The 16995-nt window shown below is 36.9% G+C and overlaps 1 protein-coding gene across 1 annotated transcript; it reads right to left on the reverse strand.

The window, feature by feature from the left end:
• Positions 1–12890: 12890 nt before the first annotated feature.
• On the reverse strand, positions 12891–16307 carry Spx (spliceosomal protein on the X). Its single transcript, XM_028321799.1, has 6 exons — positions 16196–16307; positions 15879–15962; positions 15607–15704; positions 14425–14601; positions 13781–13965; positions 12891–13383 (listed from the first exon to the last, which is right to left on the reverse strand). Exons 1-6 carry the CDS (start codon positions 16227–16229, stop codon positions 12933–12935), a joined length of 1029 nt encoding a protein of 342 aa, XP_028177600.1. The 5' UTR covers positions 16230–16307; the 3' UTR covers positions 12891–12932.
• Positions 16308–16995: the final 688 nt, after the last annotated feature.

The following is a 16995-nucleotide window of genomic DNA, read 5'->3' on the forward strand; positions in this document are numbered from 1 at the left end:
GTTGCTGTCTGGCCGTCATGTAGGACATTCATAAAACACTATTCATAAAGTAAAATCAGTATTTTTCTAATCGAAATGCCAAAACCAATTTTATTATAGCCTGACCAGGAACATAAAAACCCTCGCCATGTTGCGGAATAGTAATGGTACTAATTTCTTTTAATGGCAACAGTAACTGAAAACTTCATTGTCATGTCACCTTGCATGTCAGTCTATTGCTGTCAAAGTGTAAACAAACTTTATTTTAAATGTGCGCAATTGATTTTGTGAATTAAATTGCTAAAATCTTTTTATAGTCGTGAAAGAAAAGTGGTTTACAACGTGTTAAAGTAGGTATTTGTCGAAGAGAAATACTAAGGGTTCGGACAATATTTTCATTTAAGAATGTTTCCGACAAAGGTTGTCAAATTGACTGACATGTTTATCGCATAGTACAGTCCACTATGAAAATTAGCTGTGGTTTGTTTCAACTACCTATTTTAAAATTTTTTGTCACTTTAAGTGTTGAATTTTATGGAATTGGGAAAGAAGTACCGAGTTTGAAGCGTTCATGAGCAAACATTGCAGTTGAATATTAAAGTTCTGAATTTGATTATTGATGAATAATAAAATAAATCCTACTAGCTCGATTGATGGTTTCATTTAATTTATTTAAACCAGGTTACCTATAATAATATTTTTTCGTTAATTTATGAAAATATCAAATTAGCCCGTAATCCTGAATCCTGATACATAAAGATAGCCTATTAATTTAACACAGGTACGACTGTACTCAGTGTTGTACTATCAAATGCAATTGACGCGCCTCTATGCCAGGGTTTTTATGTTCCTGGTCAGGCTATANGAAAAATAAAATTATGAAGAAAGATTATTATGAACACAAATCGGTAGTAAGACAAAGAATAGGATTTAGAATTTTATGTGAGCCAATATAGAACCCTTACAGACACCCAGATAATCATGATCCACTTGGGAACATTATCAACGAAGAAGCAAATCTGCTAGCCCAGCAAATTATTTCGATGCGCATCGCCCTTCTAAGCTAAGTAACTAGGCCAAGTAAAAAGATGAACTTCTTTTAGCAAACGCCCTAAATTAGAATTCGTCATGGACCAACTGTGTAATCAGCGACATCCTTCAAAGGTCGTCTAAGCACTGAATTGCTAATGTAGCCTACGCAAACATCTCTGAGAAGTAATTAGAATACTTTGTATTTTAATGGCGTTTTTAATTAGGTTTTACTTTGGAAAAACGTTTTATGTTATGTCGCAAGTGTATTCTAGTTATGAGAATTTAAAGAATTCTGAAAGAAAACCACTTTTAAAACGATCAGTTTTGCCAAAGTGACTTTTAATACTACGAGATACCTTTATTTATTGCATGCATTCCCCAACTTTAACCGATGTAATGAAAAAATAGTTTTGGACATTACTTTTTACTAACTTTCTTATGGCATCTGCAATCTTTGGTGTCATATTTTAGATGGGCATCCTTTATAGGGTTGTCACAGACAGTATCTGAACAATTTTATGAAAATGGTAAGTACAACTTTCAAATCACTGATTTCCATCCACAAAATAGTGTTTTTCAGACTGTATGCCTTCACATACGCTCCTGTCACAGAAGCCAAAATGTTAGAGATTTTACTAGGCAAATTATACATTAGGTATTAACTTCAAGAACACAGAGCCAAAGCAAGAAACTACTTTGCTTCTCGATCACACCGCTCTCTTATAGAACTTGTTAAGCACAACCATTTATTATTATGGCAAAGGAGAAGAAAATGAATTGTTAAGTTTGAGATAGCAATATAAACATAATATGAGCAGATGTACCATCCTAGACTGCACTCACTTAACACCAGGTGCGATTGCGGTAAAATATCAGCCTTGACATGCATAAAAAAAAACTTTGACAGTCCACTTTTAAGCTTCAAAAAATGTTGCCACTCGCCAGACACATTAAGTGGATAGCTGTGATCACAACCCTACACCCTGCACCCTTACAAGAATGCACATAACTTGAACTCGTCCAATATTACCAACGTGACGTACGGGAGTCGCCTGAAAGTAAGGACGTGTGCACAAAGGATGACTTCTGTCGAGTGTGTGAAGATGAAGCAACTTATTATTATTATGTTGAGGAAATAGGTGTCATTCTGCTACAAGTTACATAATGGCTGAAGTGCTGTAAAATGTGAGTCGATTTGAGATTATAAAGGCTGTTAAAAAACTAAAATACGTGACTTATCTAGATTCTTAGGATCTAGATTGAAGCATTTTAATTTATACTTATAATCATACGACTTATGCTTTACATCGATCCTACTTCAAGAGTCTCCGTGCATATCCAGTACCTGCTATCCACAAGATTACAAAGAAAATATCTACAAGACATCCCTCAATGAATCTCTAACTAGACTGGGACTCAACGCATAAATGACTATGCGGAATTTGAACCAACAATTTCTGAATCGAAGCTCTACCATAGAGTTGAACAGCCACTTTAAACGATATTGAGTTAAGTTTGAGACGAGACTATTCCCACCTCTCTTTGCCACCGCTGCAACTCCTGTGTAGCCAGGATCTACAGCTTGACCGCCAATAAAAACCCAACCAGTGAAGGTCAAGTTTGTCCCGGGGGAAAGTTAAACTGTCATTGGACCCGCAACGAAATTAATCAGAAGAACATAAGAGGAGTTCAAAGTTAAGATTCGACTTCCCTCCGTTGCAAAGTAAAGTTTGAGAGTGAACTATAATGTTTATTACAAAAAAGTACCAAATACCTAGGTAGGTACTTATCTCCTCAAGCCACTAACATAAAATAAAAGTGATCTATTTGTAGAACCACCCTTACTCCAAACGAAGACGTTATTTTCAATGCGACGACCCGAGAGGTAATTGACCCCTGAATGACCACCGTTATGGCGTGTACAACCTTCCTATATCTTTCTGGAGCGACCCCACTCGGAGGAAACGGGGAACTAATTTTACGAGAAACGGATATATTTGATACTTGGGGAGGTACTTAGATACTATGAATGGCTAAGAATAGTCTTGATATCAGAATATAGAAATACACGCCGAAGGTATATGCTGAAAAGGACCTCTAGGACAGATTTTTTAAACAGAAGTGTGTGTAAACTAAATTCTCAATTATTTTTATTCCTTCCATAATAGTTACAATATGTTACAGTTACAATACAGATCATTATGGACCCTGTTGGGCGCTGCAAATTAAAATATTTAAGAGAGGAGGCTTCTTTTCAGTCGGAAATATTTTTTAGTCCGAGATTGATCGAAAATTCTAAATATAAATTTATGCTTAGGTCTGAATCTAATTTTAAAGGTCGTTTCAGGTTGAAACACGCAAACAAAAAAGTGTTATTTCAGTAATAATAAAACGTTATTGGCAATAAATCATCCAAATTACTTTAGTTACTATCTTAAATTTCCAATAACCTGAATTTGATACAAATATTTATTTAGTTACGAGAATTCAGGTAACTTAACAAAGTTATTTTCATCGTCTCTAACTTAAACATGAAACTAAAGTCGTCTAGTCGCCGTAATAAATACCAGACTACGTCTTAAGACAGCCGTAACGGCCAGATTATACCATAACTTGTTAATTTAAAATCTACTTAAAATCTAAGTGGGGTATTAAACAAGATACGATCGTATCCGAGCGTCCCAAGAAGTAGTATTTCACTAAAATCTGATCCTTGGAGAAATTAGAAGTTACGATGACCTAACTCCCGCTCTGATGTCTCAATGAATAAAATAATAGTATGTCCTGGTTTAGCTAAATTCTTTGGCGATGGTTAACGTCTGAAGAACCACGGCTTACTTAGAATTGTACGAAGATTTTAGCCGACAGCAAAAAGGAGAGCAAATTTTTTTCGACTAAAACTGCCATTAATTTTTCAACTTGAGAATCGACTGATTTAGGTAAGATCGACCCCACAACTAACCTTTCACTGCCGGGTGACTGCTTCAACTACTGAGCTACATAAACTTACATAAGTAGGTACCTCATCCAAATGAAGTGATTTTTACGCTTTGCCGCAGCAGTGCAGCCTTTCAAACAAAAAAAAACATGTAGGTACCTACTTACTTTGTTTCTGAATCTACCAGTAGCAAGAGCTTTTTTCAATAAGTTACTCTATTAATCTGCCGAATTAACTTGTTCAATTGATTTTACACGGTTATCAGCGTGCTCAGGAACTGTAACAAGATTCTAATTACAACATCCGTCTTATCTCACACTGATCTAACAAAAAATACAGCACTATCCTTATCCCTTTTGACTTAAAGCTTACTTTTCCTTGTCTCATTACACATGTCAGAGGTTTTGTTAAGTTCCGGAAAATTTGGGTTCTATCCTATTGAATTAGCTCTAGGGGCGTAGACAATGGCACTATACTTACTTCTTTGTGGCTACTCCGTGTTGGCTTAATCTTGGAAAGAGACACAAGTAGGTTGGTAATATTAAGCCTCAGCTTATTACAACCAAATATAATATTTTGTAGTAATGTGGTCCTAATTTTTTCCTTTAGATATAATTTCGAAATGTGTTACGGAAGCATGGAAAATAATTATAATTACTGACGGGATTGCTACTGTTGCAAGCGCCATGGTCACGGAGTAAGCTCTAGATAATAATAATGTTAGTGACCATGAAAGTTTAAAACAATGTAAAGCATGGAAAATGTTTTTTTTTTATGTGACAGGAGGCAAACGAAACATGACAGTCATGGTAACGCTAGTTACATTTAAGTACTCGTAGGTATTTATGTATTTATTTACCGAAGTTCAGATTTGACACCTTGGGTTATCCTACAGATTTAACCCTGCCTTGGAGTCTCAAAAATTAATATTTGTCTCTTGCTTAAACTGGAAAGTTACTCTCTCGCTTCTCGAGCCATATTGTATACTCAAACTCACATCCAAAAGATTTAAGTGATAAAAATTAAACATACGAGTCTGTCCGGCTCCTTCAGCTATAAAAATAAAGAGGTCGAGTTGACCACAAGCGATATAAAGACCATATAACCCCAATAACTCAAATAAAAACTTTACGTGATATATTGTCTGTACTAGCTTGTCTGTACCTGGAATGTACCTGGAATGTACCTGGAATGTATATATTAGAAATCTTTAAGTTTGTAAGACAACATCCAGAACTGTTCCAAACCGCGGCTGAAGTTTACCCCAGAAACACAAGGTCTTCAGATAGGCTAGCTCTTTCCTTTTGCCCAAGAACTTCACATATTAAGAAAAATTGTTACTGCATGTGTGTTGAGGTGTATAACAAAATTCCTGATGTATATAAAAATGGCCCTACAAAATTGATGGTGAAAAAGCTTCGGGAATGGCTGACTACTGTTTGTCTCTACAGTGTTCGGGAATTCCTTACCCGTAAATTTGCATGTTAAAATATTTTAACAGAATAGAGTCCTTAATACATGTAACATCAACAATAACCTGTACTTACCTATTCTTGCAAATAAATATCTTTATCTTTATCTTTATCTTTTAGCTTTCAGGAACTAACCGCTATACAGCGATATCTCATTTCAGTGGCCAATGAAAAAGTTTTAACGTCCAAACATGATATAGCTTGGGTGTGCATTTTCTGATATCTTGTACGAACGATCGTAAAGTCACCAGAGAAGTTATGAGCGGTTCACTAAATCTTTATTGGAGCTCGAATTGGCGATTGATTTATGAATGCTTAGTCTAGTGAAGTGAGTATTGAAAGAACCGTAAAACGGTTGTTTGGAGAGGTCGTTGGGTTTGTTATTCAGCAAGTTGTCCACGTTAGTGCTTCCTGACTGTCTTAGTTTAGGCAGTCATGCTTAACATAATATTCAAGGCATTTTCATTTTTTTGTCAGCAACTGAAAAATCCAATTTTAACTGCGATAAGATTTAAATAAGTAATTAAAGATATGTTTAGCAAAGATTTACTTACGATAGTATTTCTGAAAACTATTTCATTATAAAAGTCGAGCTCCGAGTTCTATTAATCCAATTCCTCAAGATTACAATTAAATTGGCTTTTAAACAATAGAAAAAGAAAGAATATTATTAATGTAATTTATTATTTCGTAAAAAATAGAACCCAGATTAGAGCCAATAAGATGCTATTATTCCGCTGTTACAAATTGATTGATTTGATTATCGTAACCCAAATGAAATAAAGTATTTCTAATATCAATCTCCAATCATGCGTTACGAATTTGAGTGGTTAGGTACGTGAATTCGTATTTCTCTCAATGAAATAATATAATGTGTGCGGCAGGCGAAATGGAAATTGGGGCATTCTCTGAACGTCCCCAGAATTCGGAATGTCGAGTAGTTTTCCGAATGCTATGACGTGCACGCCCGATGTGCCAAGTCTGCAAAGTGGCATAAGCCCAAACAAATTGACCGGGCATGGTCCATTTGCGGTGACTTTCTGCACTTTTTCCTGTTTTTTCCCTGCTCGAAAATTGACGTTCGATGCAAGAAGCTTTTGCATAATGTCACCTACCTCTGTGAATTTAACATGCGTTTTCGATAAAGTCACACCAACTGATCCGCTCGTTTCTGGTTTCTAGAGGTTTTTCTTTAATAAACACGAGTTATGTAAATTGACCAAACGTCCTGAAGATCTGTATTATGTAGGCGGCTATCGTTACATTTGAAATTTGCTGAAAAAAGACTCCTTTTTGTTGTCTCGGTTATGAGTTAATGCACGTTTTAACATTTATTCGGGTGACAATACATTAGGTTAAACAGTTTGTCATCTTTTAAACAGTTGTAAAAGGTGCTATTTTGCTATACTTTCAGTCTAATCTGTTGTTCACCAAACTGCTTATCATTTAATTAGTTCACTCCAAATTGTATGACGAGTAACAATCAGATTTTATCCAAAATGGCCAAATACATAAATCATCCGTGCCATATCCATCACGTTCGGAGCACACCCATCGTCAAATTACGTGGAATGAAAAAATCATTCGTATGGTTATTGTATTTTATATTTCGGTATTTCCTTTCCGAGGGTCCGCTCTTCAAACCGGCTTATCTGCCCCGCTAATAAAAGCACTCGGTTTTGCTTGAGGAAAATGATTATGAATGTAGATTTTCCAAAATTAGTACCTAAACTACTGAAAACTTTTTCCAATTTTTTCAGCAATGATAGATAAGTATGATATTCCTATTCAGTACTACAGTCCTAAATAATCACTCTATCTAGTGTTAATTTTGACAGTAACTTAAAAACTTTTGATGAGAGCTACTTAATAACACTTTCAACTCTATCTTGCCTACTTGGAATTACCCCCATAATATAAGTAGTAAGGAGAGAGGATTCTTCATTCCTTTTATCATTTTCTTCTCAAAACAAATCAATAATTTCATTTAATTTATTGATCTAGAACAATAAAAGAAACCAATACGAAATAAACAGCCAAAAGGATAAATAAACATCCTTACGGTCGAATTGATTGATATTAGATAGCATTTTTATGAGAATCGCGGGTATATAAGTAATCCTCCATTTGAGATGAGATGAATCCGATATCATTGTGGGCCCTACAAAGGAAAATACGAATTCAATTACATACACTATGAGCACAAAATAGGGTCATGCGTTTAGGAGAGTCTACCTACTTATGAAATTAATTATTGAAGATTTTCCTTTGGAGTGGTTGGAGTTTTAGAGGTATAGAGATATGCTATTAGATTTATTTGTAACAAATTTTTCAGACACTGATAAAACAAAAGGTGAAACGGACTTTCTTAGATTTAACTAAAACTAAACAAAAGTATTTAAGCATGTTTATATATCCGTTGTCTAGTACCCACACTACGCTTCTAGTTCCAGCTTCGCTTAGTTTGGAGCTAGAAGCGTAGTGTAATGTCCAAGGATTTAATTAATGTTTTGACTATCGAGGAAAATAGCGATGCCGCGATGGTCTATTCCACTTTTATCACCTGGCTTTGATCACCCAGATCAAAGTGGACTCAAAGCGACAATTTGGTGTCCTTTGATCAACCATGGATAAGATGACCTGGGTGATCAAAATGGAAAAGACCGCCGCGATGGTGTGAAAAGTAGGAGATTCAAAGTATTACTGATGAACAGAATACATAATCTGTTATACAATTGATATTAAGTAAGTATAGCAAACAAATGAAAGTGAAAGATAAAAAACAAATCAGAGTGACTTATAAACAGCTAAGTAGGCTCAATCGGATATTTTATCGATTCTCAATCTCAATCCCCTTTGAAATGGCATTTGTCCCAAACTTGATGTATCCCCCTGACCTGTGGTTGCGCCTAGGGGGTTTAGGGGGTTTCTACGCTAATTACACGCTGTACCAGATTATCAACTCCATCGAACCTTTGATCTCTGCCCAACCCGTATCAAATCCAGCTTCAAACCGCTGAACTATAATCCTGCCCGGCGGACACTCGACGCAATATTTGTGTTTCATTTTGCGCGTTAACGATGTTTTTAATCCTCCGCGCTGGACGCCCATTATCGGAGCACAGGGCGGCAAATACAGACGGCTGACTGTATCACGGAAAGACATTGGGAGCAGTCGCTTTGTAATTGAAAGGCGATTTTGTTATAAGCAGAGTTAAAACACACCAGGTTTTAGTGGGTTCAAGCCCCAAATGTTTCTACCTGAGGTAGGTAATTGTGTTGTGATCCAGTCCTGTGCCCATTAGTGGCCATCGCCAGAAGTAACTTTTTATTATCTTATCGCTCTATCTCTCCTCTGTTTTCTAAAGCTGTATATTGGTTAAGTATACCTACATGGTAAGTTGCAGAATGTGTAACTTAGATTTACCTACTTTCATCGTCGCGGTACCATGAAGTCTAGGTACCTACTCTACTCCAATAAAAGCCATAGTAATAGCGACTAATGGCCATCAATAAGTAATAGTACCCCTATTTGATCTGTGCTCCACAGATCATGAACGGTATGAATATGCTGAATATATTGCTGGATGCTTTGTGCGTATTTGGAGATCCAACCTTTTTTCGGTGCGAGTGCTTTGGAATTAAGTTTTTATGTATACCAAGGGTGCTTGTTAAAATTCGATCGATGCAGAAAACAAGTTAACCTGTACAGTTTACTGGTGTAAGTACCTAAAGAGAGTAATAGGTGTGTACCTTCTTACCTACTTAATGTTGTTGGGGTCTAGTGGTAAGGTTACTTGTCTCAGACCTCAAGGACCCCTGGGTCTCAGGTTACGATTCCCAGAATTTTCTGCTCGTGGTTGATCTTAGTTAAGGCAAGGCAATTAGGCAAGCTAATTAAGTTATAATATCAATGTTAATGAATTGCAGGCGTAGAGCTTCTGCGTTGTGGCATAGAAAAACTCTGATTGGGGATTATAAAATCCATTTGGGCTGACAGACAGTGCACTACCTAGATGGCTAATTCTAGCTCATACATACCATGTTTTAAACATCAACAGTAGATACCTACTGATCACTGGTCTTTAGGTCTACCCACTTATCCACAATACCTACCATTCGCGAGAAGGTACACAGAGAAGACCAAAATAATGACTCGAATATCTATTTTCCTTAGTCCTTTGCCCGATATGGAAACATTATTTTATGCAGCTGAATGGCTTCATTTGCATGGGGAAATATCGTCGAGATGATACGGTTGCCAGCCTCAGAGTAAGATTACCCCAACTTTTGTTGGGGTAATCTTAAATCTATACCGTCTGAGCAGTCGCCAGTCCTCAAAAAAGTCATCAAGCTAGCTCATTATTAAATTCAGTATTAGCTCATTATTAGTGCCTGAATTTGTGAGTTATTTTTTTCAAATAATGGTTGCCTGGAGATCACTTCTTAGCAATAAGACCTAAATTGGACCCCAGGTAATTTTCTATTTCTTTTACTCGTATTTCACAGTTTTGTGTGGTACCTATAAGAGCCCACAAGTCTCTAAAGCTCCATATTTCGAGGAATATTTCTACACTGGCAACATTATCAAATATTGCATACGTTCCCATCGTATAACAGGTACCTACTTACACGTCGACGTTTTCTTATTGGGTGTATTCGTTTGTGCGACAAAACTGGACGTTGCCTTTCATAGCTACCGGTTTCAAATCGAAATTTTATTGGAAATGCACGAAACACAGTTTTAGTGCTTCCACTGAAGTGTGCTCGTACTTAAACGTATTCGAGTGAAAAGCTTTACTTTTCCTTTACTTAGCTAAGAAATCTTTCGTGAGATGTTGAATGTGATTTGTGAGTTTTTGGTGAAAGTAGCTCCGTCGAAATTCTTCGTTACCTATTTATTTCCTAGTCAAGCAGGGAAAATTCTAGAATACCTATCAATAAACCTAGTTCATCTGAGTTGGTTATCCTACCTAATGTACTTCCTGATTCAACTAACTAAAACGTAAATACAATTTGGAATGGGAAGGGGAAAGAGGCAGACCTGTTATAGGGCCCATTGGAGTAGGTATGGATAATGGCAACGTAGGGGGTACTGCCATTGACAGACGGCGTTATAATAACGCCGGTCTAACTCTAATAAAGGGGGTCCAAAGCCGGGGGGTCCAAATGGGGGAGGGGGAAAGTGGTGGAAAGGGGGAGAGGGCGGCGGTGGGCCTGGTGGAGGTATGGATGACGGTGGTGGAGGGGGTGCCGCCAAAGGGAGAGAGGCAGACCTGGTAGGGCCCATTAGGGTAGGTATGGATGAGGGATGTTATAGATATCCGTAACCGTAACCGAAACCGGTATATTATTCCTATATCCGTAACCGTATCCATACCGAAACTACATATCCATAACATCCCTAGTATGAATAATGGCAACGTAGGGGGCACTGCCATTGACAGAGGGGGCGTTATAATAAATTGTCGTTCGCTTTTGAATAAAATCTATATATATAAAAGAAACTAGTGTTAGTNAAGTACCTAAAGAGAGTAATAGGTGTGTACCTTCTTACCTACTTAATGTTGTTGGGGTCTAGTGGTAAGGTTACTTGTCTCAGACCTCAAGGACCTCTGGGTCTCAGGTTACGATTCCCAGAGTGCCAAAATTTTCTGCTCGTGGTTGATCTTAGTTCAAGGCAAGGCAATTAGGCAAGCTAAGTAATTAAGTTATAATATCAATGTTACTGAATTGCAAGCCTAGAATTTTTTGCGTAGAGCTTCTGCGTTGTGGCATAGAAAAACTCTGATTGGGGATTATAAAATCTATTTGGGCTGACAGACAGTGCACTACCTAGATGGCTAATTGTAGCTCATAAAATGTTTTAAACATCAACAGTAGGTACTGATCACTGTTCTTTAGGTCTACCTACTTATCCACAATACCTACCATTCACGAGTCCTACACAGAGAAGACCAAAATAATGACTCGAATATCTTTTTTCCTTAGTCCTTTGCCCGATATGGACACATTATTTATGCAGTTGAATGGCTTCATTTGCATGGGGAAATATCGTCGAGATGGAGTGGACTAGCGTAAGTAATACGGTTGCCAGCCTCAGAGTAAGATTACCCCAACTTTTGTTAAACTTACAAAAATGCATTTTGCTGATGTTCAACCATTATAGTAACATTATTGGCCAATGGTTGCCCTAACTATAGGTTAATGCCTTTAATTTTTAACAAAAGATACTTATCTAAGATATCGTCTGAGCAGTCGCCGTCCTCAAAAAAGACATCAAGGTAGCTCATTCCATGCCTGAATTTTTAAGTTGCTTTTTGCCTTAAATAATGGTTGCCTGGAGGAGATCGCTTCTTAGCAAAAATACCACCTAAATTGGACCAATACAATTTGGTAGGTAAATTCTTTTATTTGACAGTTAAAACAGTAAACAGTACACAAAAAGTGCAATAAAGAAAATATCTATCTATTTATTTAAACATAAAATACACGAACACAAACAAAACACTCTGTATAAGAGCCCACAAGTCTCTAAAGCTCCACATTTCGAGGAAAATTTCTACACTGGCAACATTAACAAATATTGCATACGTTCCCATCGTATAACAGGTACCTACTTACACGTCGACGTTTTCTTATTGGGTGTAGGTTTTCGTTTGTGCGACAAAACTGGACGTTGCCTTTCATAGCTACCGGTTTCAAATCGAAATTTTATTGGAAATGCACGAAACACATTTTTAGTGCTTCCACCGAAGTGTGCTCGTAAACGTATTCGAGTGAAAAGCTTTACTTTTCCTTTACTTAGCTAAGAGTTCATCTTTTGACTAGTTTGACTAGGAAATAAATCCTTCGTTATTTATTTCCTAGTCAAGCAGGGAAAATTCTAGAATACCTATCAATAAACCTAGTTCATCCGAGTTGATTATCCTACCTAATGTACTTGCATTATGCTGATTCAACTAACTGAAACGTGAATACAATTTGGAATGGGGAGGGGAGAGGCAGACCTGGGCCCATAGGAGTAGGTATGGATAATGGCAACGTAAGGGGCACTGCCATTGACAGAGGGGGCGTTATATTATAATAAACTAGCTTTTAGTAATTTAGTGCCACAGATTCACATAAATTATAGCTTAGATGTTAATCTGGGTTACAAATAATAATACTGTAAAGTTTCAACCAAATCCGTTCAGTAGTTTTTGCGTGAAAGAGTAACAAACATCCACAAAAACTTTCGCCTTTATAATATTAGTAGAATATAATTGCCCTAACTTAGGAAGCAAAGCTCAATGTTTTTAGAATCATAATATTTTGTAAGATACATTAATGTCTGTACTTAAACATTTGTTGCTTGTTTTTATATGCATGTACTTACTTTTGAATAAATAGATTTGTATTTGTATTTGTTTGTATTTGTAATTGTCGTTCGCTTATGAATAAAATTACTAGTAAAATAAAACGCAGAATTCATTAAAAATACTCTATTATAAAAATAAACCTAACTACACTCAATAAGAGTAGTTTTCGGGAGGGTGATGAGGGGGAAACGGCGGATGTCCGAACGGCGGCGGTCCTCGCGGCGGGAATTGGGGCCTGAAAGAGGGAGGAGGCGGTCTCCAGGGAGGGGGAGGTCTGGCCCCGGGCGGGGGAGGGGGTCCGAAGCCGGGGGGCCCGAAGGGGGGAGGGGGGAAGTGGTGGAAGGGGGGTGGGGGTGGCGGTGGACCAGGGGGAGGCGGTGGGCCTGGCGGAGGCATGGATGACGGCGGTGGAGGGGGTGCCGCCATTGGCAGAGGGGGCGGTGGTCGAGCCCCCATCGGTGGGCCTGGGGGAGGCATAGGGGTCGGTGTGGGCGGTGGAGGGGGCGCCATTAGGACTGGTCCCATCATCGTTGGAGGCGCGTCCGCGAAGAGCTGGTGAGGTCTGTCCGCGTGCGATAGAGGGTTCTGGGCGGCGAGCAATCTGGAAGGGATAAAGTTTTATAAGTATAACCCTATCTGAAAAATGCAATGAGATAAGGAAGAATATAGTGATCATAGTAATTTGGTCTTGGTTATTCAAAATGATAAGTAAGAGCTATAACAATTCAAGTTAATATCTTTGTGATGTCTTTTATTTTAATGGTACTATGGTTCTCAATGGAAGTTCCTCCTATACCTAGAATTAAATCACAGAAATAATACTATTATTTTACACATAGCTTTTACACTTATTTTAATATTTTTCTGAAAGATTTTAGGCTATTTACCATACCATGTGAGTAATATTTCATTCATTGTTTCTGTACAATTATACGGAATATTTATTTTAAATTGATCTACATTTAACAATAATATAAACAAGCAAAAAAACTCGTTACCTTTCTGCCGCAGAGCCGTGCCTCTCTCCTTTGACATCCTTCTTGAAGGCGTACGACACTGATATGGGCCTGTTGCATAGATACTGGTTGTTCATCGCTTCTATAGCAGCGTCTGATGCCTCAAATGATGCGAAGTTTATGAATGCGAAGGCCTTTGAATTGCCAGTTTCTGGGTCTCGCATTACCTGCAAAATAAAAGAAACAAAATTAGTATCGGTAAAGCAAATGTGGTAAGTTGATTATGACTTGTAAATTACACTATTAACTGTTAATGAACAGATAACATTTGCCATAAATTATGATTAAGAAGTGTATAGCAGAAATGTGAATTGAACACTTCAAATATTATAATATTATAAGTAATCCTATGGCTATTGATTCTAAATTCCATAGGCTGCTTACAGTAGTTTTATTAGGACTGGTAGCCAGCTGGCAAAATTGCAGTCTGGATGTCACAACTCAATTGCAGTTGGAATTGGAATGCAGTTTTAATGAATTCACACTAACCGGAAAGTAATTTAACTTACATTTTAGACAGATTACAGTTGGATCAATCACATCTGTCTGTAGCCTGCAGTTGTTAAAGCAGACCTGACAAAAATACTGTATTGAATTGAAGCTGTTCAACAATAATCAATAATTACCTTTGGTGTTTGTAATATGACTCCAAATGCAGAGAATGTGTCGTATAGTAGTTTTTCATCCACTTCCGGATCTAAGTTTCCTATGAACACATTGGCTCCTACATCTAAATTCTTCTGATGGGCAGATGCTTTGTTCACTCTTACTGGCTTGCCATAGAGTTTTATCATGTTCATCACCTGTGAAATAGATTTATTAAATGATTGGAAATGTGATTTAAAAGTAATGTCAAGAAAGTATATAAATTGGAGTCAGTTATAAAGGAGCAGCGAATTAGTGAATAAATTGAGTCACTTTTCAGTACAACAGTATAAAAACAGATAAACATCGACTGAATAAAAGTACATACTCATTTCGACAAAAATCAGTTTCATAAAATATTATAAATACTTTCCCCCTAACTAATAAAACTTACACGCTCGTTGAACAGTGTTTTAAAGTGACGTTTAGTATGGAAATGTCATTTTAAAACAGTGTTCAACAATTGTGTAACTACACTCGACAGCAAATAAATCGCACCACCCGCGACGCGAACTTTAAAGATTTTCTTTTGACACAATAATGGTGCCCCAACAATATTGGTGTTATTTGAAAGCCCAATAAATATCCTTAAAGAAAAACACATTTAATTTCTTTATAAATGATTAACATATACCATAAACGTGACTTGAAAAAAGACCTCACTTTGGGCTCACCTCTGGGATCAATTAGACCAAATTTTATGGTTATAAAACCAAATAATGATCTCACGTGTCCTCTTTAACAGATGGATAGCGATTAATCCCAACTTAACAGTTTTATAGCCATAAAAGTTGGCTTAAGCGTAACTATCTATTTTTTGAAGAAGTGACTCTGGATCCTTATAAAGAAACATTTTTGGGGTAAAAACCTTTCCTATAATGAAATGAAGTTTAGAACAAGGCTTTTGAATGGTACCAATATTGGTGTGAAGTAGGGGATGCATACGTTTGAAAGTGCTTGTCGCGGGTGGTGCGATTTATTTGCTGTCGAGTGTATTTATTAGTAAGGGGGTGTATTTTTAAACCCGTCAAAATCTTTGTGAGCCTAAGTTAGGTAGCAATAGGGTTAATTTTTATGTAAACTCATTTTTATAAAGATTCTCCCGCATCACTACTTTTACTCTTTTTCTTGCCAAGTTACAAAAAACTTTTGCTAGCAATTACCTTTATTGCATAATCAGCATCTTCCTCTCCCATGAATTCCACAAATCCATATCCTTGGTGAGTCTGTGTCACTCTATCCTTTGGCATATGCACATTCACTGGAAACAAAAATACCACACAATTAAAATACCACACAAATTAAATACCACTGCAAAGGCATAATACACAGCTATTCTATAACTATAGTCTATGTTTCAAAATTAAATCAAAATATCACCATAATAGTCATAGTAATTGCAAATTTATATCAAAATGTCTGATTGTAATCTTACCAACTGGTCCAGCTTGAACAAACAGTTCCCAGAGCAGGGTTTCCGAAACTCTGTCATCAAGGCCTCCCACATAGATGGTGGCATCTGGAAACAGATAATTGAATGGAAAAATAGTTAATTTATTAGAAATTTAAGGATATTAAGGTTGGCATCAACAAAATATTGAACCTAACCTCAAAAGCAAGAAACTCATCTGAAAAAGTCATCTTTAAGGATAGCGCAGGTGGAGATAATATTTTATAAAGACAGCCTTGGCATCGCTTATTATAATAAATAACATTTTGTAAGTTTAATTTATTAAATTCCATAGAAATTACCTTGATTTCGCTCAGCAATCGGTCCCGCTGCCATTTTATTGTGACAGCAGTTTTGACTTTGTTTTTTTTTATGGCGGCGTCATCATCATCGATAACGTTCGGAAATACGAAATACTCAACTTGAAACTAATTTATTCGACCATTGTGCGAGGGCGCTGTAATCGGCGGAGATAAAAATAAAAAAAGTTTTTTTCTTATACAGGCTGTCCCAAAAATAGGACGTAAATGTATAGCAGCAATTTAGTCTTGTTTGTGAAGACATCCTTATATTATGCACTAACTAATAATTAAGTAAGTTGTCTAAAAAACATATTTGACTAGACTAGTCATACTTATAAATGGTATGGTGAAGTCAGAAAATTGATATCTTCATTTTAATAAGTTTAATTTTCATACAAATCGGATTTTATAAAATTTATTTTGTATGAAAATTTAAAAAAAATAAATCATGATATCAAATTTCTGACATCACCATACCATTTATAGATGACCCACGCTGAACTGTCCCACCAAACTCAATGACAGGGGGGCGCTACCATCGTTCAACTATATGGTTTCCAACATGGCAAAAATCTGAACCAGCGATCCGGTATTGACGGTGGCGCCCCACTGTCAATGTCATCGACAGGACAGTCCAGTATTTTGGAACTATATATGCCTATCTATGTTAACATGGGCTAGTGTCGGCTCATACACCCATTTACCTAACACCCTGTATAAAAAAGGCCTTTCGACCACTTTTGACTGGTTGCGATTTTATTGTGCACATTCATAGCAAATTAATGTTGTGATAGTAGGAG

The sequence above is a fragment of the Ostrinia furnacalis genome, unplaced genomic scaffold (assembly GCF_004193835.3).
Source record: "Ostrinia furnacalis isolate ACB-3 unplaced genomic scaffold, ASM419383v2 OfSCF7580, whole genome shotgun sequence".
NCBI classification, from domain to species: domain Eukaryota; kingdom Metazoa; phylum Arthropoda; class Insecta; order Lepidoptera; family Crambidae; genus Ostrinia; species Ostrinia furnacalis.

What these genes read in the sequence shown, in the direction of transcription:
- Spx (XM_028321799.1), bottom strand. Translation starts at nt 16,229, where the DNA reads ATGGCAGCGGGACCGATTGCTGAGCGAAATCAAG. An exon ending in TGTTCAAGCTGGACCAGTTG is followed by an intron (nt 15,705 to 15,878) that starts GTAAGATTACAA and finishes TTTTGTTTCCAG; the next exon opens with TGAATGTGCATATGCCAAAG. An exon ending in ATGCTGATTATGCAATAAAG is followed by an intron (nt 14,602 to 15,606) that starts GTAATTGCTAGC and finishes TCTATTTCACAG; the next exon opens with GTGATGAACATGATAAAACT.